The 26769-nt window shown below is 46.3% G+C and overlaps 1 protein-coding gene across 2 annotated transcripts in view; it reads left to right on the top strand.

The window, feature by feature from the left end:
• GXYLT1 (glucoside xylosyltransferase 1) overlaps positions 1–26769 on the top strand; it is a 145387-nt gene that overhangs the window by 51713 nt on the left and 66905 nt on the right. For both annotated transcript variants that reach the window (XM_029615449.1, XM_029615450.1), the window contains one exon: positions 21470–21595. In XM_029615449.1, coding sequence (XP_029471309.1) covers positions 21470–21595 — 126 coding nt within the window. The remainder of the gene's footprint in view (positions 1–21469; positions 21596–26769) is intronic.

The raw sequence follows: 26769 nt of genomic DNA, 5'->3' as shown, positions 1-26769 counted from the left end.
AGTCTGGATATTAAACGCACAGAGATTGATGTATTTGTTTCATCTAGAAAACTATGCCTTCAAGTAAAATAGATATCCTAAATGGTGTCTGAAGAATGCATTTGACCCTTTCTCATGCTAACCTCTGTATCTCCTTTGGTACCTTCTTCATCTTTCAAACTCAGGTCTTGCCAAGCCTTGGTATGAGTGTACCTCAGTGCCATAGCAGCTTACCATAATATGGTGGACAATAAACCTGTATCCACTCATTGTCTGATTTCTAAGCTCATGAAAGGATTGTTGCATGTTTAACCCCCGACTTGAAAACCAGCCATACTGTGGGATTTTATGGTTCTTTCCCAGATAATGAAACCTCCATTTGAGCTGCTAGAATCTGCTTCCCTAAAATGTTATACTTGAAATGTGATTTTTCTGGTTACAAGCATGTCTGCTAGAAGAGTCAGTGAACAAGAAGCTAGAGTTCACTATCTTTCATATCTGCAATTTTTTCACAATGAACTCTCCCCATATTTCTTCCAAAGATGGTCACAGACTTTGGCATTTATAATTCACTCGCTCTGTTTACATTTTTCCAAGGCTGGTTGCTCATGAAGGCAAAAAAGCCCTTCATACTTCAAACTGCAAACAGGCTTTGGCATACTACAAAAGACAAACTCGGACACATCATAAAACCAATCAGTGTTGGTCTAGGCGCTGTGGTTGCCAAGCAAACATTATGTAATTGGTTAACTGAGTGTATTCAGCACTGCTAAGATTTAGCAGATTTACAACTCTGATTTAGTTAAAGCTCATCAAGTGAGAGCCATGGCCTCCTCTGTTGCTCACCTTGTTCACTGAAGTGTCCATACACATCTGCAAAGCTGCAACTTGAGGTCATACCTTCACATCCCACTAATGTCTTGATAATCTCTCAAAGACTGACAGTAGATTTGGCAGGGAATCTTGTGAAATTTTTCATTGTAGACCACTCACTACAATAGGGTCTGTGATTAAGTAAATACTCTGCTGCAACCCTCAACTTGACTCCCCACATGTATTGGCTAATTCAGCGTGCTTATCGACAGAAAAAAGCAAGTTTGCTTACCATAAATGATAGGATGAATTAGCCATGGAATATGCTCCATCTCCCTGGAGAGTCAACTACATAGCTAGACTTAGCTCTGGTACTGACTGAGAAGGCTCACAAGGCAAGGTCCGTGCAGGAATTCCCACACATGCTCAGTAGAACGCAAAGCTCCACTAACTTGAAGAGATGAGCCATTCAGTGCCTCCAGATGATTGTCATCCAAGTGAAATGGCTAATTTATCGTGTTATGTATGAATAAACAAACTATGGTAAGCAAACTTGCTTTTCTGACTTGAAAGGTGATGGTCCTTGTGGCTGTCACTTTTGGCACAAAGAGTGAGTGAATTATAGACACTGGTCTTATTTGCCATACCTTCCAGATTTTTCACAAGAGCCCTATGTATTCACTTAAAATTTATTGTGAAAGTTATATTTGCATTCCATATCAACCAGTCAGTTGGGCTTCCTACATTCTTTCCAAGACTGCATGCACATAAGAGAACAGACACTTCATTTCTTGGACTGTAACAGAGCCTTAGCATATTACAAGGACTTGACCTCACTGACAAATTGCTCACCTATTCATATTTGATCCCAACAGGTAGGGAATGATAGTTGCCAAAAGACTTTGTTGAATTGGCTAGCAAATTGTATAGCACATTGTTGTGCACAGTCCGATTTACAGATTATGGATTCTGTCAAGGCTCATCAGACTGTGGCTTATTTCCTAACCATGTCTGTTGCAGAAATCTGCAAAATTGCTGCTTGGTTATCAGTCCAAACTTTCACAGTTTGGATTCCGTGTTATCCCAGGACAAGCAGAATGCTAGTCCTCACATATGGGTGACATCGATAATGGAGCCCTATATGGAAAAACTTCTGTCAAAGTTTCTATTAAACTTTTTGACTGGCACAGAGAGTGCCCACTGAGCATGCCCAGCATGCCATTATATTCTCTGCCACAGGGTCTCCCTTCAGTCTTCTTTTTTCCGCGGAGCTGTTAGCCTCACGGTTAATTTGGAGTCCTGTGCTGATTTCACCATACTTTAAAAAGTTTAGCAAAAACTTTAGGAAAACTTCTTTCCGCAAGGGTCTCCCTATATATAACATCGCGGTAAGTTTTCTAATTTATTTCCATGTGTTCCATACCGTTTTTTCTTCTTAGCCTAAGTCGTCGACGGCTGTCTGACTAACTATGGCTACGGACTTCAAAAAATGCCCTAATTGCGGTAGGACCATGTCCATCACAGACCCACACTTAGAGTGTGTGCTCTGTCTCGACGGGGAACATGACGTCCAGTCCTGCCCAAAGTGCGCCGAGATGACGACAAAAGGATGACGACTCCGGATGGAAAAAATGGAGCAACTTTTCTACCTTCAGTTGCTCCCTTCAGCATCAACGTCCGCACAATCGTCTCTGGCTGGAGCGATTCGTAAAGTAATACTTAAAAAACGAGTTCCAGATGAGGTGGGAGATACATCCCTAACTTCCCCCTCTCCTTCTTCGAGGGCATCGACATCGGGCAGCGAAAAACACAAGGAAAAGCATCGGCATCGAAGGCCACACGGTTCTGGCATCGATCCAGTATGTCATCGAAGGATTCCGGATCTCCATCTAAGAAACCTCAGACGGATGAGGCTTCTCAGAGGCCTTCAACTCCACGGCGATCCCCACCGATACCGGTGATGGGAACCGTACCTCCCCAGGGCTCTGCGGAGGTACCGGAATCGCCGTCACTGCCTCCCCCCATAGCTGCTCTGGTTTCACCAGCTATGTGGGTGGAACTGGATGGATATATCCGCCAGGCGGTCAGGAATGCGCTTCTGAACACCCTGCCGGGACCGACACAACCTTCGAGACCAGCGCCATCGACACAAGCCTTCCATCGACACCGTTCCCGGTTCCATCGGAGACTCCATTGATGCAGTTACCGAGACCATCGCCGATCGCGTCACCGATGCCATCGGGACAGATTCAGATGCCAAATTCGGTTCCATCAGAGATTCCACCGATGCCTAAGGTTGTCTCCGCCTTTCACATCAACCGCTCGGTAGAACTCCCTGCGTTCTGTCCGGAGGAGATTGCGGGTACAGCTGGGGGCGACCTCTGTCGGCTGGATGTCAAGCGAGTCTTGCTCCGTTATCTTCAAGTCACCAATGACTTCCGCATATCGGACCATCTCTTTGTCCTTTGGAGTGGTCCCAACCGGGGTAAACAGGCTTCTAAGACCACGATTGCGCGGTGGTTGAAAGAAGCCATTTCCTCGGCATATCTTTGTCAGGGTTGTCCACTTCCTGAGGGTCTGAAAACCCATTCTCTCCGTTCTCAGGCTACTTCGTGGGCGGAGAGTCAGTCTGTCTCCCCGCAGGAGATTTGCAGGGCTGCCACTTGGACGTCTCTGCAACTTTTGCTCGGCACTACCGTCTGGATGTCCACGCCCCGTGTTCGGTTCCTTTGGGCGGCAAGTGCTTCGAGCGGGACTGTCTCAGTCCCACCCAGTTTAGGGAAGCTTTGGTACATCCCACTGTCTGGACTGATCCGGGTCTGTCTTCTGTCCTCTCGAAGCTTGTTTTCTTGCAGGTCTGCAGATTTTCATATTTTCCTTGGTGCAAGATTACTGAGCATTTACACCGGAAGCCTTGGTGGTTATTTTATACCAAGTTTATGCAAGAGCATATAGGTATACCATGCTTCTACATTAATCTATGGTTGCTCCGTTGAGCTTTTTGGTTACTTGCTTGATCCTATTCTTGGGTTTATTGTTTTATGCTTTGACATACGTTATACTGAGGGGTGAGAGGATAGGCTCTGTCCTGATATAGGAATCCTGCGAGTTTTAGTCTGTCTCCACCTGCTGGAAAGGAGGCTCAACCCACTGTCTGGACTGATCCGTGGTACTACAGGAACGAAAATTAACAGGTAAGAACTAATTTTCCTGTTGACGCATGAACAACCCAAATCCAATACCGCAGAGAAACAGACGCATGCAAGGTCTAAACCGACGCTCGGAGTGGCAAAACTGACGCATACAAAGAAAACATCGACGCATGTCTCGACTCATCTTCCCAGGGATGAAACCCACTCGGAACATGAACGAAGGAAGGAGAAGCGCAGGGCCAGGTCGAGTGAAATCTATCCACAGTCGTCCCCATCCCTGGTGAGAGGATCTGTTTCCACCTCGCAATATAGGGACAGATGGCTCCATAGCCCTCACTTCTCCAAACGCCCCATATCTCTGAACGCTCCATATCTCCAAGGAGTGCAGGTTATAATAGGTCAACAGCGCAATCTGAGGAGGAGTGCGTCAGAATTATATCTTCTTCCTCCTCTCCACGTCAGACATCGGCCCCTTATTCACCTGGCTCTCACCAGACTGACGAAACAGGTCCACGAGAACTAGTTCAAAAGAGAAGGTGAACCATGTTAGACGTGGAATACACGCCTCCTAGGGAGACACCGCTGAAACCACGGATGCCTCCACAGACACAAGAGGCGTTTTCACAACTCTCATCTGCCCTAGTGGGATTCTTTGAAACGTTACAATCCACGTTCCAACTCCCTCCGTCTCCTGTGGGTAGCTCACCTCCTTCACCTCCCTACCAGGTCTGAGGGACCTCTCCCCACCAGGTCTGTCCCACCATGTGGCCATACAACCGAGAAAGGACAAGTCACCAGCAATAGCAGATTTGGATTCCCCTCCTTCATCTCCCTCATCATCCACGGGATATCCATTGGACCCGCCAGATAAGACACCTGAACAATACTCGCCCCCGGAAAATCTCTCTTATCCAAAATTCTTAGATAAGATGGGGGCCATTCTTAACCTAGAGGTCCAAAAGATACTGGACCCTCTGGCGGAAACGTTTGGTCTCCTTAAAATATTTGAAGTACCAGCGGAACCTGCCTCACTTCCATCCCTCAAGGTGTTGGATTCCATCCTAGAAAAAACGTGGGAATTCCCCTACACTACCACACCAGTCTCCAGAAAGACTGATCTTAAATTTAGAATGCAAAAATCACAGTTCTATTCCATGCCGCAACTTCCACACTCTTCACTAGTCGTAGAATCTGTGATGCAGAGAACCAAAAGATCTAAGCTACATGGATTGGCACCTCCAGGGAAGGAACAGCGGCTCCTAGATGACTTCGGGAAAAGAGCATAACAGTAGTCTATGCTTTCTTCCTGGATCAGTCAGCACCAGTTCTACCTGGTCCAATATTTATATGAAAGTCTGCAAACACTAAAGACTGCGCTGCCCAATCAAGAATCGTCACCTTCAATAACTCAACCAATTCAGGACTTGGAAGAAGGCATTCGGCACCTTCTCCGAATGGTGTACGAAGCGTTTGAGTCATCGGCTCGCACTTCGGCCTCTGCCTGGCTCCGCTCCAGTGCCATTCGGGAAGAACTGCACGAATGACTGGCGAATATACCATGCAGAGGGGGCAATCTCTTCGGAGACAAAGTCCAAGAGACTGTCTCAAGCTTAAAGGACCAAGTAGTTGCTGTCCAATCATTGATGCAAACACCTTCCTTCACTACACAGCGTCGATACTACGTATTCAACCACGGTAACCATATAACCGTTGGCCCTTCTGGCAATATCAACAATTTCGCCCTGCTCCTTACAACCCGCCGCAGCGGGTGACACCTCAACCTCTTCAACCTAGGAGAGGTAGACCAACACAACAACCTCAAACTTCATTTAAAGCGACCCCCCTCTTTTTAGTGCAGACGCCATCATCACTGCTACTGCACTCGCCGGGCAGGATTACCTTGTGCCTACCATACTGGGAGACCATCACCACGGATCTCTGGGTTCTAGAAATAGTAAGACAGGGTTATCAACTCTGATTCAACAACAAACCCAATCTGCTGCATCTACTGCTCAATCGAGTTCCAGGGCAACAGACTCAATTGCAACAGGAAATCTCATCCCTACTCCAGCAGCGAGTGATCCGACGGATACCAACACATGCTCGCAACAAGGGATTTTACTCACCGTATTTCCTAATTCCCAAGAAAACCAGGGGACAGAGACCGATCTTAGATCTACGGGAGTTGAACAAGCACCTAGTCAAAGAGAAATTCAGAATGGTGTCCCTGAAAACCATCTTACCACTTCTTCAACCCAAGGACTAGATGTGCTCGATAGATTTGAAAAATGCCTATTCCCATATTCCTATACACCACTCTTCGTGGCAGTACCTATCCTTCCAATTTCGGGAACAACATTATCAATGCAAGGTACTAGCCTTCAGCCTTTCAGCAGCCACCAGGGTCTTTACCAAATGTATGGCAGTGGTGGTGGCACATCTCCGTCAACGGGCATCAAAATCTTTCCATATCTGGATAACTGGCTCATAGTGGCGTCCGAACTGCAGATTCTCACCGCCTATATTCACCAGACCTTTCACTGTTTGAACAGTTTGGGGATTGTAGTCAATTACCAAAAATCCATTTGATTCCGACGCAGTCGCTTCAGTTCATTGGGGCGCGTCTCGATACAATCCGAACCAGGGCTTTCCTGCCGAAAGAACGGAGACTAGAAATGCGACGTCTCTTTCAGGCCACCCGGTTACTCAAGAAGCCTTCAGCACGGCAGGTTCTCACCGTTCTGGGACACATGGCGGCAGCCATTCACACCGTTCCCAATACGAGACTACACATGTGTCGTCTACAATGGGGACTCAAAAGACAATGGAAGCAGCACTCACAACCATTAACATCGCGAGTGACTTTGACCCCGGCAATGCTGCAGGATATACAGTGGTGGCTCAAGGAGCCAAATCTCAAGAAAGGAGCACTGTTCACCACACCCCCTCACAACGCAGTACTGACTACCGATGCCTCTCACAAGGGCTGGGGGGGCACATTTGGACCAACTACAAACCCAAGGGCTATGGTCCGCACAGGAACAATGCCTGCAGATCAACCTCCTAGAACTCAGGGAGATAAAGAATGCCCTCCAAACATTCCTTCCGCACTTAAAAGGACGATGGGTCATGGTCTACACCAGTGATGGCCAACCTTTTGAGCTCAGTGTGTCAAAATTCATAAAAAACCCGAGCATAACTCGGGTGGTGTGTCACTTCTAGAAAAATCCATAATTTTGTGATATTTGTAGCTCTAATTAATAACAGTTATAATTTTAATATATGTACTGTATTTATTAATAAAGCAAAAACAAATAATTCTTTACCTTACCTGCTTAGTGACTTTTTTGTTGCTGAATTTCATTGGCTAAATCTTCAATTGAAGGTTGGTATTTCGTACACTTCAAGCCCAAGCAAGAGTTACAAACTTCATCTGTCAGTCTGTTTCTTTTATTGGCTCCCATTCATTTTCACACCACTCCCTCCCCATCCCCCAGGCATGCACACATTCATTCTCACACACAGACCCCCAGGCAGGCACCCATGCATTCACACACATACACCCCCCAGGCAGAGCCCCATTCATACACATGCCACACACTAAATGCAGACCCCCCTCTCTTTTGCCAGCAACCTCGGAACCTCTCTCATTCCTCTGGTGCCACTGTCAAGGCTGCCATATGGCTATTGGGGAGGTGCCGATTGCTGCTACTGACACTGAAGTCCATTCTGCTGCCTCCTCTGCAGGCCCTGTGGGCTTCCACTTTCTCCATGCTGATCTCGTACATTGTGAGATCCGTAGAGAAAGTGCTATTCTTGCACATTCCCAAAGATTACACGTGCCAATCACTAAAAAGTAATCTATTTTTTTTTTTGCCTTTGTTGTCTGATCTTAGTTTTCTAATTGGTTGGTCACAGGCTTTTTTTTTTTCCACCTTCCCTTTCTTATTTTTTTTGCCAATTCCTTTTATATTGTCGTCTCTCTTTTTGTTTCTTTTCTCTCCATCTTCTTCCCTCCAACACACAGTCAGGTTCTCATTCTCACATGCATTTCTCTCTCTCTCATACACACAGGCTCTCACTGTCACATGCTCTCTCATACAATCATTCATATACACAATCTCTCACTGGCACATGCTGTCTGACTTACACACCCAGGCTCTCTCTCTCTCTCTCTCTCTCTCTCTCTCTCGCACATGCTGTCTTGCTCAAGCACATGCTGTCTCTGCAAACATTCAGGTCCTCACTCTCAAACACAATCTCTCAACTCATCTCATACACGCACACAATCTCTCAACTCATCTCATATACATACACACACTCTACAGACCTTCAGCTTCTCTCTCACCTCTGGGCCTCCTCTTCGCGGGTCGCCGCAGGATGGGCCCTGTAGCGGCCCTGATCTTCTTGGGCCGCGGTGGCCCTGCTACCGGGCCTCTTCCTCTTCTCGGGCCACTGCGACTTGAAAGTCGCAGTGGCCTGTAAGCACAAGTGCTGCTCCTCTTCTGCACGCGCTGATGCTTCACCTCCTTCCTGCCCACGTGGCTCCAGCAACGTTTACTTCCGGGGCCGCACAGACAGGAAGGAGGAGGAGCATCAGCACGTTTAAATGCGATCTGTTTCTTCGGGCCGTGGTGACGTGAGCCTCACCATGGCCCTGCCTATCGCTGCGCCAAATGAGCCTCCCTGCGTCCGGGGGCATTGGGGAGGGAGGGTGGGGGGAAATACTAAAAACCTAATTTTAAAGGGTCGGCGCAGCCGAAAAAAAAAAAAAAGGCTCGGCACAGCCGATTAAAAAAAAAAAAAAAAAAATTACCCATAGTCCATGAAACGCTGCGCGTGTCAGCAAAAACGTCTTGGCGTGTCACCTCTGACACGCGTGTCATAGGTTAGCCATCACTGGTCTACACTGACAATCAGGTGGCAATGTTCTACATCAGCAAGCAAGGAGGGTCAGGTTCCTGGTCCCTTTGCAAGGAAACCCTGCATATATTGGACCATGCGTCACGTCACTCAATACATCTTCAGGTGACGTACCTGCCAGGAGCCATCAGCACTTGGGCAGACCGCCTCAGCTGCATATTGTACCCTCACGAGTGGACACTCAATCAACAAGTAGTGGACACTCTTTTCAAGACATGGGGAAAGCCAACCATAGACCTTTTCGTGACGGAACTCAATACGAGAGTCCCTCGTCTTTGCTCAGTGTGGGCCAGCAAGAACCGAACAGCACAGGATGCGTCCTCCTGCCATGGACGGAACCTCTCATGTATGCATTCCCTCCAATACCCCTCATAACAAGAACATCACAAAAATGCATAAGAGACGCAGCTCAATTAATCTTGATAGCACTTGTGTGGCCACGACAACCGTGGTACACCCATCTGCTACATCTGTCAGTAGCAGACCCAATATTGCTACCAGACCACGCAGATCTCTTGACGCAAGACGAGGGGACCCTACTACATCCCATGCATAGCTCCCTACACTTGACTGCGTGGAGATTGAGCGGCTCCTCTTGACTGAGCAAGGAATATCACTGTCAGCACAAGCTATTCTCCTTGCCTCGCAAACCTTCTACCCGTCGAAACTATAGCTTCAAATGGAAGAGGTATACGGCCTGGTGCTCATCTAAAGGAATACCTCCATTAGAATGCTCACCAGAAAAATTATTGGATTATCTTCTCTCATTATATATAACGGGCCTTGCAACCTCATCTATTAGAATACACCTCAGTGCGATAGCAGCTTATCACCGCCCATATAGGGGGCAGCCCATCTCCGTCCATCCTTTCATTTCACGATTTCTGAAAGGCCTCACCCACCTGCGACCTCCAATCTCAAAGCCTCCGGTGCTGTGGAATCTCAGTTTAGTACTGGAACAATTGATGGTGGCACCCTTTGAACCAATGGATGCGGCCCACATCAAATATCTCACATGGAAAGTAGTATTCATCGTCGCCTTAACATCAGCACGCAGAGTCAGTGAGCTCCAAGCTTTGGTGCATTACAGTCCATACCTGAAATTCTTCCATCATAAGGTAGTGCTGCGAACGCAGCCATCTTTCCTGCCAAAAGTAGTCACCCAATTCCACTTGAACCAATCCATCGAGTTACCAACGTTCTTTCCCAAACCGCATCAGAATGACAGAGAACATCTATTACATACATTGGACTGCAGGAGAGTGTTGGCTTGTTATAAACAACGAACACACTCTGAGACACAAGTGTCCCAATTATTTTTCTTTCAACACAAACGCTCCCGGCCTTCCGGTAGCAAAAAGGACTATATCCAGCTGGATAGCCCAATGCATTCAATTCTGTTACACGAAGAATAATCTACCCTTAGATTCTCACCCTAATGCGCACCAAGTAAGGGCAGTGTCAACCTCAATGGCACACCTCTCTCAGGTACTGCCCATAGACATTTGTAAGGCAGCGACATGGTCTTCGTTGCACACGTTCACGTCCCACTACTGTCTGGATCAACAGACAACTGACTATGCTAAGCTAGGAAGAATCATATTGCAAACGATGTCAGCCTGAATTACAACAGACTATCCATACCTTACATCACGCAATAAAAACCCAAACATATGGTAGCGTGATCAGGAGCTTAAGACTCCCATGACAGCATAGCTAATTCAGCCCTGCTATCAACTGGAAAAAGCAAGTTTGCTTACCGTAAACGGTGTTTCCATAGATAGCAGCAGGATGAATTAGCCATGCTGACCCACCCACCTCCCTGGATAGTCTGCAAATTATTTCATGAACTGCTAAATCACAGACTGAGGAGAGACTGTTTTTCTGCGTGGGAAGGCACACGCAGCCCCACTGAGCAAAGCTCTGTATTCTACTAAGAAGCTCCGCCTCCTGGCCCTGATGGACATTTCCCATGACAGCATGGCTAATTCATCCTGCTATCTACGGAAACACCGTTTACGGTAAGCAAACTTGCTTCTCCTTCCTGCTTAGGTAAACATTCTTGATGTTCTTGTTCTGAGAGAGAAATCCTTTTTCTAGAGAAGGAATTCTTCCAAGATGTAACCAATTTGCAGTAGTTGATGGGTAGTGAGGGATTGTTCCATTGAAACAAAGTAGTTGTGGCCCAAAAGAATAGAGACAGTTATAGTAACTTTGGGACTGAGTGGATTTCCTCTCTAGATTGTGTTGAGGATACAGTTTTTCTGTTGCATGAAAGAAGGGTAAACATTGGTGACTTTTTTTTTTTTTTTTTTTACATTGGCGCAGTTGCTATACAACTTTCCTCTATCCTGGTGCCATCTTCTGTCAGGAAGTGTGCACAATCTTCTTGTCAGTGGAAAGCATTGGGGAGCAAGATGAGTAGATTGAATAGTGTTCATCTTACCCAGCCTACTGAGGGAGGATATGTTTAAGCCTACATTCCCAGCCGATCCCATCTCATCAGGGCCATTTTGGAAAGGGAAATGAGTCCTTTAGCCCAGGTGGAGCCTATTTCACCAGGCCCAAGGGATAAAGAGATTTTAAAGCCTAAGTAGGGATCCATCTTGCTAGGTCTATGAAGTAAGAGAGATGACATCTATGGCTGAGCCATAAAAGATGGGCAGTTTCTGTGCTATGGCAATGACATTGATGGTGGATGAGTGGTGGAGGCCTATTGTCTGGTCAGCAGAGCCCATTCCTTTAGACCTACTAAGATGGGGGAGATCTTGCGGCTTGGGCAAAACTCCATTTTATCTGGGCTTCTGAGACTTGTGGCCTGGACAGAATTTTTCCTGCTGGGTTCACCAAGCTAGGAGGTACTGCAGTCAGTGGTCCAATGAGAAACTATTGTGTCAGACCCATTAAGGAGGCGATCCTGTAGCCAGATGGAGCCCATCCTACTAGGCCCACAAAGAGAGTAGAATGGTAGATATTGAAATCTGCAACCCTGATTGAAAGCCATCCATCTGGACTTACCACAGAAGGTGAAAAATTGTGGTCTCTGGAAAAGAGCAGGTGGGAAGGGAGAATTAAGAGATGGAGAGTAGAAGGGAAGAAGTCTACAAAAAGAGGTGGGGAGAAGATGTGTTTTACAGATAAGAGAAAGTTTTGGCAGGAAAATGGGAAGACTGTGCCAGGAGGGGGTGGACGGGTAGAGAAGGCAACTGAGATGAGGAAAAAAAATGTTAAAACTAGTTTAATAATTTTCTGTCATTTTAAAACTGATGCAGAATTTTGGCCAACAGTTACACAATTTTTTTTTGTTTAGCAGTTACTGCAGTGAGAACTTTGATTTAATATATTTTCTGATTATGTTTTAATAAAGTTTGTAGCCTTGGTGTTCTTTAATCTTAAACTATAAATTTGGTCAAATGCATTTTCTAAAATAGCTACAAAATTGTGTATTTATGTTTTTATCTATCAGAACAAACAAAATAGGGCTATATGCTTTATCTCAAGCTTTAGTCAGAAACAATAGCAACGAGAGAAGGAGAAAATTAACTAAAAAATAAACACCACCAGATAAATCATATAGGTGCTCCCACCAAAATGTCAAACGATTATAATAAATATTTGAACGGATGGCAGCAGCCAGATGTGAAGTCTACAAAGAACACCATTGGTCTTCTCATTCATTCACCCAAAACAATTTTTTTTAACTTTTCATCTGCAAGTAAAACTGAAAAATCAACAAGAATATATCTAAAGTATTCAACTTCAGCAAACCCAGTAAATGAACTATTATCCTGATGTTAGTTTCATCCTGGGACTGTTTTGAGGGACAAAGATCTTTCATAAAGTTGTCTACACTTACCTGCTGGTGTCCAGTTTGGGACCATGAATCAGTCTCTGTCATGCACACACTGTATGGAAATTAATTTGGCAATGTTGGAAGCACTCACATTTGATTTGGACATGAGGCTTATTTGTGTTTAATAGCACATTATCGAGCATACTAGTGGGTACTTGCTATGTGGTATTTTGTTCATTATACTTCTACAAGCCGTAAAGCCCGTTAAAACGGGCTACATCCCTCTGTCTCTCACCTCCCCCTCATTCTCTCTCCCCTCACTCTTCACCACCCCCCTCCCCCACCCACTCCTCTCCACCCTCCCTCTCCTCTCACTCAGTCCCCCCTCTCCCTCCCACTCAGTCCCCCCTCTCCCTCCCACTCACACAGTCCCTCTCCCTCCCACTCACTCAGTCCCCCTCTCCCTCCCTTCACCCACCTCCATTTCCTCCCGGCGCCGTAAGCGCGACTTCCCGCAACCCTCACCCGGCTCCATTAACTCCTCCCGCTCCTGCCGGCAGATCTCGGGGGGGGTCACTCCCGCGCGCGCGGCAGTGACCCCCCCGAGATCTGCCGGCAGATCTGGGGAGGAGAAGTAGCGGCACCGCGCGCGCGCGCGGTGCCGCTACTTCTCCTCCCGCTCCTGCCAGCAGATCTCGGGGGGGGGGCGCGGGAGTGACACCCCCCCCCCGAGATCTGCCGGCAGATCTGGGGAGGAGAAGCAGCGGCACCGCGCGCGCGCGCGGCGCCGCTGCTTCTCCTCCCGCTCCTGCGGCCCCACCGCCATTTTTTTTTCTGATCGACATCCTTGCCCGCACATGCGCAGTAGAGCTGCGCTCTACTGCGCATTTGCGGGCCGTCGGTCACAGGCCATTTATAAGGTAGATTTTCAGCAGAAAGGTGAATCGGCAATTCACACAACTGAGTGACATCATCCGATGACACCGATTATGGAATACATTTCCAAAGCTTTCTCAGAAAAATTTGAAAGTTTCTCTGGGCATACTTTGGTAATTTCTATGTCCTTGTGCTCATACAGTGTACCTCATTTCATCACTGCCAAGATGAACACGCTTTTTTCTTAAATTGCTGGAGTTTGTTCTTGTGCTCTTTCTGAACAGTTTTTCTTTTTCAGGCTAAAAGTGCATCATAGTACTTTTTTTTTCTTTTCTCTTACAGTTCTAATTAGATTTGTTGGTTTTAGAGTTTTCTTTATTTTCCTACATTCCTGTCAGGGCCTTTTTTATGGGAGGGGAGGGGCTATTTCTGGCAAGCCTTCCTAAATTGAGCCATTTAAAAAAAAAAAAAAAAAAAAAAAAAAACCCCAAAACTGTATGATTTGCATCTTCAGGTTTTCTGATGATTGTAAAAAAGAAAGCTAGCAGCTTTAAGAAGTATCCATATTGAAAACAGATAATGTTACTTTCTGATTTTGGTCTATCGTTATAAAGAAACCACAAATATCTAAATGTAAAGAAAACAAAAAAGCAGTATAACCATTTCCTGAACATATCCAGGTCAGTCCAGACAAATGGGTTTTATTCATCCCTACCAGCAGATGGAGGTAGAGAACAAAACTTTGGGCACTGCCACATATACAAGAGTGTCACCTGCAGTCCCTCAGTATTTCTCTTCCTCCAGCAGATGGTATTTTATTTATTTAAAATCTTTTCTATACTGTCGCTAACGGTTTACATGTAGGGTAGAGGTGCTAAACCTGCAGTCCTGACTGATTGAGGCTTGTTCAGGAAAATTTGCTCCCCGAGGTGCCAGGTTCCTGGACACGGGCCATCTCTTGAGTTGAGCCGGGCGAACAGGGGGTTGGATACCCCTGCCTAGTTCAACCCGCATCTCCAGGACCCGGATAGCCAGTGGTCTGGCTCCCTCAATGGAACCTGAAGCCCCCTCCGCTGGCCAGAGCACCTTTCAGGGAAGTACCCTACCTTTTATTTTTCTATGGGAACTTGTTGGGTGTCTGTGCCTTTAATTTTTTTTAGTTTAAAAAAAAAAAAAGTCCTGCTTTGCAGCTGAAGTAGCTCTGGTTTAGCTGAGCTGCCTCTTAGTACAGAGCCTCTGTGTTCGTCGCAGGCGGGCACAGAGGTAAGCAGAGGATTGGTGACAGCTGGCAGCGGCGATTTTCCCCGGGGTGGGGTTTGCTTGCCGTTTTTTTTGCTGCTTCTGCAGGCTAAGCTCCACAGTTGTTTTAGCGCGCGTTTTTTTTTCTGATGGCACAGAGGCCGGTCTTTTGCGCCGGCAGGATTTGCAGGGGTAGTGCATCCTCCTCTGTTTGATTCTCGGCTGCGTGGTGCGGCCCTCCCCCTTGTGGCTCAGCCGCGTCTAGTATTGATTCAGCGTTTGCAGGCACTGCTGTTTTAGAATTAAAAAAAAAAAAAAAAGTTAAAATAACTAAAGTGATGGCAGATTTGCAGCAAGGGGAAGCCTGTCGGTCATGTGGGGCTCGGGTGGCCCTTCTTAATGACCACCTCCTCTGCACGGAGTGTGCAGGAGGGAGGAGGGGGCATTGGAGCCAAAGTTAAAGCCGCGGCATCGCGCCAGGTCCGCTGCAGGGGATCTGGGGGCTCAGGAGGGAGTGGGAGTGGCAATGGCTGCGGAGGTGGCACCGGCTAGCGGATCCCACAGTGCAGGGGGAAGCACGCCTTTGGGTGCTTCTAGAACACTTCCAGACCCTGCGGATCAGGGTGTCTTGGGTCCGAGCAGCCCCAAACGTCCTTCTGGAATCTCGGGGGGGGGGGGGGAAATTCACCCGAATTTGTTCTCCTTCTCCATGATGCCTTCCTAGCTAGGCAGGCAGGCACGTGCGGGAGGAAGTTGACCACATGGACTTGGAGAAGCGAAGCAGGGGCTCCCTAGCGTACCTTGGGTACGCTAGGGAGCCCCTGCTTCGCTTCGCTAGGGTGACCGCCCGGAGCAAGAGAAGTCTGATTCGGAGGACTCCCAGGAGGCGGATGTTTTTTCCTTGGGAGCCGATCAGGATGTGGATCCGATAGGGGACCCTCCTCTGGACCCCCTAGATCCTAGATTGGATCAGGGGGTAGTGGAAATTCCGGAGGCGGAAGGTGGTGATCCACGCGCCATTTGCCTGCTTGAGAGAGGAGCTTCGACTGCTCATTCCCCAAGTGTTGGAAGAGTTGGGAGTTAAGCTTACTCTGGAGGATTCTGATGCGGAGGGAGTTAATCAGGGGCAGGATGGCCTTCAGAAGGCTCCCAGTGCGTTTCCAATTCCAAAGAAGATCCAGAAACTGATTACCAGGGAGTGGGACTCCCCTGACTCGGGGCTGCGAATCGGCAGAGCAATGTCCAAGCTGTATCCACTGCTGCAGGAGCATTTGGATGTCCTCAATGTCCCGAAAGTGGATGCGGCGGTTACCAAGAAGACTACCATTCCAGTGGCTGGAGCTTCTGCTCTGAAAGATGTTCAGGTTTGTAAGTTGGAGGTACACCTCAAGAGAGCCTTTGAGGTTCTAGGCCTGCGTCGGCAGTCTGTGCAAGTCTCATGCAGCAGGCCTGTTTGTGTTGGGTTCAGAAGCTGCAGCAGCAGTCTGCCTCTGGTGTTCTGTCTCCGATCCAGGCAGCTCGCCTGGAGGTGGGGATTGCCTATGGGGCTGACTCTTTGTATGACCTGGTACGCGCCAAGGCCCGTGGTATGGTGTCGGTAGTGGCTGCTCGACGTCACTTGCGGCTGTGTAATTGGTCGGCTGACCTTTCGTCGAAGTCGCAGCTCTGTAATTTACCTTTTCAGGGGAAGCTGTTGTTCAGTGAAGACCTGGACCACTTGATATCTCTGGGTGAGACAAAAGGCAATCGGCTATCGGAAGTCGGGCCGCAAGCCCTTTTCCTCTCAGCCTCGTTTTCGGGAGGCCAGACGTTTTCGTCCGGTGAGATCTTCAGGAGGCTCCGCGCAACTTCAAGCTTGTAATAGACAGCAGTCTTTTTCGGGGGACTGGAAGGTCTTTAAGAGGCGGGGCCGCCCAGGGAGCAGGTGGCAATAAGTCCTCCCAATGAGTTCTGGCAGATCCACTCTTCGTCTCTGGTAATCGGGGGCCGGCTAGCCCATTTTTACGAGGAGTGGACCGAGATTACATCAGACCGCTGGGTGTTGAGTCTGGTGAGCGCAGGTTACACCTTAGAGTTTTCTCTGCCCCTGAGGCCTGCCTTTCTGGAATCGTGTTGTCTTTCCCCGAAGCAAATGGGTGGCTATCCAGAAAACGCTTCTTCGGTTAGTAAGTCTGGAGGCGGTGGTGCCGGCGTCTGAGCGGGGTCTGGGCTGGTATTCCATCTATTTTGTGGTGCCAAAGAAGGAGGGCACTTTTCGACCTATCCTGGATCTGAAAAAGGTGAACCAGAATTTGAAGGTACTGTGCTTCCGGAGGGAGACGTTGCGAACCGTAATTGTGGCAGTAAGGAGCAGAGAGTTCTTGGCGTCTCTGGATCTCACCGAGGCTTATCTCCATAGCCCCATCCGGCAGGAACATCAGAAGTTCCTCAGGTTCATGGTACTAGGACAGCACTATTAGTTTCAGGCACTTCCTTTTCGGTCTGGCCACAGCTCCGCGCACCTTCACGAAGGTGATGGTGGTGGTGGTGGCTGAAGCTCTGCGACAGGAGGGATTGTTGGTACACCTTTACTTGGACGACTGGCTGATCCGGGCGAAGTCTCTAGAAGAGTGTGTGATCGGTAGAAGGAGTGTGGTCCCTCCTGGAATCGCTGGGTTGGATCATCAATGTGCAGAAGAGTCATCTTGATGCCTTCTCAATCCCTCGAGTACTTAGCGGCCTGGTTCGACATTCAGCGGGGCAGAGTGTTTCTCACGGACGACAGGATGAACAAGATTCAGTAACAAGTTGCTAGTCTCCTGCGTCTGCCGATGCCAAAGGTCTGGGATTATTTACAGGTCCTAGGCTCTATGGCGTCCACGTTGGAGCTGGTACCATGTGTTTTTGCTCATTTGAGGCCTCTGCAGAGAGTGTTGCTGTCCCTTTGGAGTCCTCGGTTGCAGCAGTACTTTCTGTCCCTGTCTCTGGTGGATGACGTGCAGCAACCTGGAGAAGGGAATGCCTCTCGAGGTCCCGGATTGGGTGGTGGTGACCATGGATGCCAGTCCTTCGGGGCTGGGGGTTGCGGTTTGACTAGGCAGGACTGCACAGGGCCTGTGGTCGACGGAGGAGCAGGCGTGGTCCATCAATCGACTGGAAATGAGAGCTGTGCGCAGGGCTTTGGTTGAGTTTCTCCCCTTAGTCCGCCATCGGATGGTGCAAGTTTTCTCGGACAACTTGAACACTGCTTACATCAACCGGCAGGGGGGAACCAAGAGTCCTACGGTAGCACAGGAGGCTCAACTGTTGTTTGAGTGGGCAGAGCTCCATCTCGAGGGGATCGCCGCTTCACATGTGGCAGAAGTCTGCAACGTCCAGGCGGACTATCTCAGCCGGCAATAGTTGGATCCGGGGGAGTGGGAGCTCTCTCTGGAAGCATGGAATGTTCTTTGCGATCGGTGGGGAACTCCTCAGTTCAATCTCATGGCCACGAGCCTCAATGCCAAGACACAGATTCTTCAGCCGTCTGAGGGAGTGCGGAGTGGTGGGGCTCGACGCCCTGGTGTGTCTGTGGCCGTCCGGCATTCTGCTATATGTCTTCCCTCCTTGGCCACTGATTGCAAGAGTACTCAGACGGATAGAGGCTCATCCGGGATCCGTTGTAGTGGTGGCACTGGAGTGGTCTCGTCTTCCGTGGTTTGCGGATCTGCTTCGTCTGGCGGTAGACGGTCCGTTGCATCTGAACCATTTGCAGAATCTTCTGCGACAGGGGCACATATTTTCGGATCGGGAGGATTGCTTCTGTCTCGTGGCCTGGCTTTTGAGAGGCGGAGATTGCGCATAAAAGGGTATTCTGAGTCAGTCATTGCTACACTTCTGCAAGCGCGGCGTCCTTCTACCTCTTTGGCCTATTCCAGGGTATGGAAAGTCTTTGAGACCTGGTGAGGGCAGCAGGGCTTAGAGCCTCTTCGGGCTTCTGTTTCCCACATTGTCTCTTTTACAGGTGGGCTTATCCAAAGGGATGGCCCACATTTCTCTTCGTGTCCAGGTTTCGGCCTTAGGTTGTCTCAGAGGTAAGGTGCAGGGGAAGGCTTTGCCTTCCTATCCGGATGTGGTTCGGTTTCTACAAGGATTCAAGCATCTTCGTCCACCCCTGCATAGCGTTTGTCCAAAATGGAATCTCCATCTCGTGTTGAAGGCTCTTTGAGGATCCTTTCGAGTCTCCGAGTCGCACATCTTTGAAGACCCTTACACTGAAGATGGTCTTCTTGGTCGCGATATGTTCGCCTAGGAGGATTTCGGAGTTGCAAGCTCTTTCTTGTCAGGATCCGTTTCTCCAGATTGCGTAAGACAAAGGTGTCTTTGCGAACGGTGCCTTCCTTTCTGCCCAAGGAGGTGTCGAGTTTTCATGTAAACCAAACAGTGGAGTTTTCCGGGTTTCCGGATTGGACTCTGGATCCCTCGATGTGACGTGAGCTTCTTCTTTTAGATGTGAGACATGTGGTGTTGCGGTACTTGAAGGTTACTAATGCTTTCTGTCGCTCTGATCATTTGTTTGTTCTTTTCGGGGCACCAAAAAAGAGGGAGAAGGCGTCCAAATCATCGTTATCTCAATGGTTAAACAAACTATCTCTGCAGCTTATGTATCCAAAGGAAGAACAGTTCCAGTGGGTCTTAGAGCACATTCGACTCGAGCGCAGGCAACATCATGGGCTGAGTGTCAGTTAGTGTTGCCCCAGGAGATCTGTAGAGCCGCGGTGTGGTTTTCGTTGCATATTTTCACCAAGCATTACCGTTTGGATGTGCGGGCTCCGGAGACTATCCCTTTTGGGGAGAGTGTGCTTCGTGTGGGTCTTTCGAGATCCCGCCCACTGTAGGGAGGCTTTGATATATCCCATTTGTCTGGACTGATCTGGGTATGTTCAGGAAAGGAAAATTGGTACTTACCTGCTAATTTTCATTCCTGTAATACCACAGATCAGTCTAGAGGCCCGCCCTGAGGATCTATGCCGAAAGACTGCTGTATATTGACTGCAAAGCAGAGTTTCCATTGGTTTGGTCAGAGGTTTTTGCTGTCATAATATTGTTACCAGTTAGTCAGGGGTATCCAGTTGGACCTTTGTTCGCCTTTTAAATTAGGTGTTACTTATCTTGGCTTGGGTATAGTAATACTGAGGGTACTGCAGGTGGAACTCTCGTATATGTGGGAGTGCCCAAAGTTTTGTTCTCTACCTCCATCTGCTGGTAGGGATGAACAAAACCCATTTTGTCTAGACTGATCTGTGGTATTACAGGAACGAAAGTTAGCAGGTAAGTACCAATTTTCCTATAACTAATTGAAAAAAATATATATTGTGCTAAAAAAAAAAAATGAAAAAGATTGAACAATTTAAGTGCTTCCTTTCTGCCTAGTGCAGTATTTAGTTTGAACATTCCAAAGTGTCCTTTAGCTCATCATTACACACCAATGAAAAAAACACTTCAAAAATTAGCTTCAAAAAGTGTATTATAATTCATTTTTATTCTCAAATCTCTATTAATAAACTAAACACAAAATACCTGTCACATATAATATGTGACCTCCATATATGACCTAAAAATAGAGTAGAAACCTACATGTATTGGAACCACTTGTAAACCACATGAAAAAGTACTCCATATGTTGAAACCATTTGAAAAAGTACCCCTGCAAGGATCCTTTGTTTTGCCAATTCAATGGATTCTTCAGGGGAATAATACTTAAGTAATTTTAAAGAACAAACGCTTATCTGTTGGTCATTAAGATATCAGTTCCTCAGGGTAAGCAGCTGAAAACCTTCCAGTATCAACCTGCAACAATTAGTCATTACACAATGGCATGAAACAACCTATCGTAAAAAGTAACTGAAAATATATATACTTGATAATACTTACTACGGTTTTATAGGGTATCATATGAATGCCACTGAAAAAATGCAGTCTATCGATGCCAGTTACAAACTGGCAAACTATGAAAAATATAACAAATGACAGAACCTGAATAACAATAATTCAAAGAAAAATTTCATTGACATACACACTAGAACTTCTATAAAGCCTGTATTCACTATATCTTGCTGGTCAAGCCAAAATTGAGAGATGACGCACATGCCTAAAGCCAGTCTCAAGAGCACAAAGAAGTGAATTGCATGATGGTGCCTGAACCAATCAACTGATAACACGGATTTACCATTTAGCACATTTCCTAATATGTGATTTAGTAACATTTTTAATTTTAAAATGTCTTTTAGATATTTCTAAATATTAATGTTAATCATGTAAATCGCTTAATACGATTATATCGAAGCGGTCTATTAGAATATTAAAATAGTTAATTGGTTCAGGTGGTATAATGAGATTCTCCAGTTGCACATACTCACTCCCCCCTCTTTTGGAGTTAGGCTTGTTAGTTTAATAACAGATCTGAGGCATGCTATATGGAGCAGGGACACAAACTACTGCTCTTGTCCAGAGATACTTTCAGGGTTTTCCTAGAAAGTTCTGGAAGTGTGTTCATGCCAAGGCTATCAGATGATGTCACCCAGTTGTATGACAGATGATTCCTTGGTCTTCAAGGAATACCTTATTGGTAAGCAATTTCATTTTCTAACAAAAATGGTATTTGTGTTAAAATTCTTAGACTAAGATATGTTTCTGCTGCTGTAACTATATTGTAACTATTTTTTTTAATCTTTAGCTTGACAAATGGCCATTTCCTGAAAAGTTTAAATACACCATGTATCCAATAACTTTTCCATCTGAGAATGCAATAGAATGGAAGAAGCTTTTTAAGCCATGTGCATCACAAAGACTTTTCCTGCCAGTAAGCTATTTCTTTGACTTTTTCTTCTACAACTACTTTAATAAGGTGTCATTATTTATTTATTTATTTATTTATTTAAAATCTTTTCTATACCGTCGTTAAGATGGATACCGTCACAACGGTTTACAGTAAGGCACATAAAAGTAATGATGCTAAAATATATCAGTTTACACAGGTGCCATAAAGTTTCGGTAGCATAGTTTGTAATCAATATTAATTGGTAAATGTGATAAATCATGTCCAAATCTCTCTGTATCAATTTTGAGTATAAAACTAGCTTTATAATTGTAACTTATCCTTTAGTGATGAACGATAAATAAAAACTACACACATAATGATTACTGCAATGTATGTGGGAGTTCAATTGTTCGTACCTTGCACTTCCCTGGGTTCTATTCTCCCTTCTCTTTTTGATAAGCTTGTTTAAAGAGCCAGGTTTTTAAACTTTTTCTAAAGGTTTTGCTGTCTCTTTGTAATCTTAACTCCAAAAGCATGGAGTTCCATAGTATGGATGCTGCCAAGGATAGCGCCCTTTCTCTTAGTCTGTTAGTCTTGGTGGAATAGTTAGGAGTGCTTTGTTGGCTGATCTTAGGTTTCTGTTAGGGACGTGTATGCGAAGGGCTGTGTTCAGCCAGTCTGCTTTTTCGTTGTGTATTAATTTATGTATGGTGCATAGTGTTTTGTACTGTTTTCTTTGCTCAATGGGTAGCCAGTGTAATTCAGCCAGGGTTTCGGTGATGTGGTCTCTTTTACTTTTACCGGTCAAAATTCTTGCAGCTGTGTTTTGTAAAATTTGTAGTGGTCTTAGTGAGGTGTATGGTAGACCTAGTAGAAGGGCGTTACAATAATCAGTGCTTGCAAAAATCAACGTTTGTAGTACTGATCGAAAGTTGGCGGTTGTTAGAAGTGGTTTAAGTCTTCTGAGAACCATGAGTTTGGCATATCCTTCCTTTACTTTTAAAGATATATGTTGTTTTAAGCTTAGTTCCGTGTCAATTATTACTCCTAGGTTCCGTACTTTCTCTGCTAATTTTATTTGTTGGTTGTTTTTGAGTGTGATTGGGCTCTGAATGATCTCAATATTTTTGCATTCTAAATGTAGGAATTCTGTTTTCTCTATATTAATTACTAACTCCATTTGGTTTAGTTGCTGTTTGATGATATTTAGATACATGTTAGCTATGTTTAATGTTTTCTCAATTGTGTCGTCGATGGGTAGTATTAATTGAATATCGTCAGCATATATATATATAATGTGTGATGCCCAGACCAGCCAGCAGGTGACACAATGGTAACAGGTATATGTTGAAAAGTGTAGCAGATGGGGCAGATCCCTGTGGTACTCCTGTTTGAAGGTTTATTTTTTCTGACATTACGTCTTTGATTTGTACTTGGAAATATCTGTTACTTAGATATGATCTAAACCATTTGATAGTTTTGTTACTTAATCCAATTTCTTCTAGTCTATTTAAAAGTATGTCATGATTTACGGTATCAAAGGCCGCTGACAGTAATGTTTACTATTATCAAAACCTCTCATGATGTTGTCTGTCAGCGCAAGCAGTAGTGTCTCTGTGCTATAGTGTTTTCGAAAGCCATGTTGTGATGGATACAGGATATTATTGCTATCTAGGTGTTCTGCTAGTTGCTTTTGTATAGTTTTTTTCTATTAATTTTGCAATTAAGGGTAGGTTTGATACTGGTCTGTAATTGCTCAGGTTAAGTGGGTCGCTGTTTTTATCCCAGGACAAGACTGATGCTAGTCCTCACATATGGGTGACGTCACCGATGGAGCCCTAGCACGGGAAATCTTTCTGTCAAGGTTTCTAGAAACTTTTGACTGGCCCTGTGAGGCCACTGAGCATGCCCAGCATGCCATAATATTCTCTGCCACAGGTGTCTCTCTTCAGTCTTCGCTTTTCCGCGCTGCTACCAGCATCGCGGGACAGGAGCCGTTGCGAGTTCTTCACAACATTCTCTGACTGAAAAGTCATAGTTTTTTCGAATATTCTCTCTCATAGAGGTCTCTCGGGGTTCCCTTTCACCTGCTGGTGAGTACCTCGGTCTCGATTTCTCATCTTTGGAAATTTTTTCTCACGAATTCCCATTCTCTTTCGACGGCCGTCGATAACAAAATGGCTACGGGCTTCAAAAAATGCCCTATATGCAACAGAACCATGTCGATCACCGACCCACATCTTGAATGTGTCCTCTGTCTCGGTGAAAAGCACGACGTGAATACTTGTCCTATGTGTGCTGAGATTTATTTATTTATTTATTTATTTAAGGCTTTTATATACCGACTTTCTTGATACAAATCAAATCAACTCGGTTTACATCGAACTAAGCGGTTAACCATAACCAAATAACCAGAGACAATTTGATGAAGCATAAAGTTACATTATAACAAGGGCGCCTAAACTGGGAATAGGAAATAAAGAGGGGAGAACACAGAATACTATAAACAAGAGGGTGTGGGAGGGAGGCAGAGAGCCAACCTCATTATGTCGTGTTTGTGTGATTTAGAGCTTGTTTATTTACAGAGGTGATGGAACAATTCTAATAGGGACGAAAGGCTAGGCAGGAAAAAATGGAACATTTGTTCCAGCTGCAACTAATTCCTTCCCCTTCAAAATCATCGAAGTCGTCTCCGGCTGGAGTGACTAAACGAGCATTACTTAACCTCGCCCGGACGAATCCGGTGATCGTCCGTCCTCACCATCGTCCACAGCATCGACTAAGTCGACCGACCAACTTAAGTTAAAGCATCGACATCGTCGACTGTCGTCCGCATCGACGTCCCAGGAGGCCACAGACCCAGGAAATAGCGGTCCCCTCAACGCCTGGGCCTTTGCCTCCATCGATGCCAGATCCTCCACAGACTTCTGCACAGGATTCATCATCGCAGCCTCCACCACCGCTTACAACTGCTCTGATTCCATCAGTTGTACAGCCAGAATTGTCTGATCTCATCAGACAAGCGGTCATTCAGGCATTAAAAGATCAAGCACCTCCGGCGATCCTGCCGATGCCACCAGCATCGATGCTGGTTGTATTACGATGCCGGTGGGCCCACTGATGCAGGTGCCCTTGTTGGCACCAAGGACAACGATGGACTCTATCACTACGACACAGAGACTCATCGCGTCATCAACGTCCATCTTCGCCCAGATACCATCGGGCTCTTCGATGCCGATCTCTATTCCAACGATGTCGAAGTCTTCCAGAACATTTCTACCGACGACTGCATCGATGACAACCACTGCATCATCGAGGCAACCATCATCTGAGCCTCCTGAAGTACAGGATCTCGCATTCTATCAACGTCTTTTACAAAGATATCAAAATGTCATCGATAACCTGCCAACAACAAAGCCTCAGGACACTTCACATCTGTTTTCCTCCGAGGATTCACAACCAGGCCCTTCAGGCCTTCATTATCCTCCCAGATCTCCTCCAAGGTCTCCTTATAGGGATGACCCAGACGACTCTTGGGATGACCAGCAGTCTGTAATGTCTTCTGAGGGATTCATGTCTGAACCTTCACCTCCAGACCAGAGAAAAAAATCACCTCCAGAAGATTTATCTTTCTCAACATTCATACAGGACATGGCTGACTCCATTCCCTTCAAACTAACAGCAGAAGAAGATACCAAGCAACAAACTCTAGAAATTCTACAGTTTGTAGACCCACCTAAACAAGTGTTGGCTATTTCAATCCATGAGGTTCTCTTGGATCTTCAACGCCGCATCTGGGAGCATCCATCTTCTGTCCCCGCAGTGAATAAGCGTGTGGATACAACCAATTTAGTGTAGACAGCTCCAGGATATCAGAAACAGTTACCACACCAGTCTGTGGTAGTAGAGTCTGCACAGAAAAAGTCAAAACGTATGCGCCCACACTCATCAACTCTACCTGGTAAAGACCATAGGTTTCTCGATTCATTAGGCAGAAAAGTGTATCAAAGTGCCATCTTGAACACAAAAATCTCTGCTTACCAATTGTATATAACACAATATCAGAGGAACCTATGGAAGCAAATGGAAGAATTTATTACTTCTTTGCCTACGCAATTCCAGGAACCAGCAAAGGCCATAGTCAACAAAGGCCTAGAAGCCGGGAAGCATGAGGTGAGGGCGGTCTATGACAACTTTGAGAATGCTTCCAGAACAGCAGCAGCTGGAATCACCGCCCGTAGATGGGCATGGCTTAAGGCCTCGGACCTCAAGCCTGAGGTCCAAGAAAAACTTGTGGACCTACCATGTGTCGGCGACAATTTGTTTGGAGAAAAGGTCCAAGAAGCAGTACAACAGCTTAAAGACCATACAGAGACTTTACGACAACTGTCTCAAATACCACAAGACCCCTCTACACAATCTTCTCGTCGCTTACCTCGAAGAGAAACCAGACGTTCTTACTATAGGCCAAGAAGATACTACCCCCAAACTTCTAGGGGTAGGTCAACTAGACCACAACAACGGTCCCAGGCCAGACAGCCTAGGCCTACCTGCCTGCAACCCCCTGCACAGACAGGCCCAGGGGTGGGCTTTTGAAACACAGGCCAGAGAACAAGTCCATCCCTTAAATCCTCGACCAGATCTGCCAGTGGGAGGAAGAGTATCCTATTTTCACACACATTGGCTAAACATAACATCAGACCAATGGGTACTCTCCATAGTGTCTCGAGGTTACAAGCTAAATTTCCTCTCAATTCCTCCAGAATCTCCACCACATTTCTTCCCACAACAAAATTCCCAACTACTTCAGTTACAAGTAGAATTATCCATCCTTCTGAGAGCCAGGGCTGTACAGCCAGTGCCCCGGACTTATCAGGGCAGAGGATTCTACTCCCGGTATTTCCTCATTCCAAAGAAAACTGGAGGCCTACGTCCCATCCTAGACCTCAGAAACCTCAACAAATTTCTGAAGAAAGAAAAGTTCAGGATGGTTTCTCTAGGCACCATACTTCCACTTCTTCAAACAGGAGATTGGCTTTGTTCTCTGGATCTTCAAGACGCTTATGCTCACATTCCAATATTTCCTCCTCATCGCAAGTACCTGCGCTTCATGGTGGGCCATCAACATTTCCAGTACAGAGTTCTGCCATTCGGTCTAGCCTCTGCCCCCACAGTATTCCCAAAATGTCTGGCAGTAATAGCAGGATACTTGCACA

This window comes from Rhinatrema bivittatum, chromosome 9, assembly GCF_901001135.1.
Source record: "Rhinatrema bivittatum chromosome 9, aRhiBiv1.1, whole genome shotgun sequence".
Classification (NCBI taxonomy): Eukaryota; Metazoa; Chordata; class Amphibia; order Gymnophiona; family Rhinatrematidae; genus Rhinatrema; species Rhinatrema bivittatum.
Note: the sequence above shows the minus strand (reverse complement) of the source record. Positions and strands in the feature narration are given on the sequence as shown.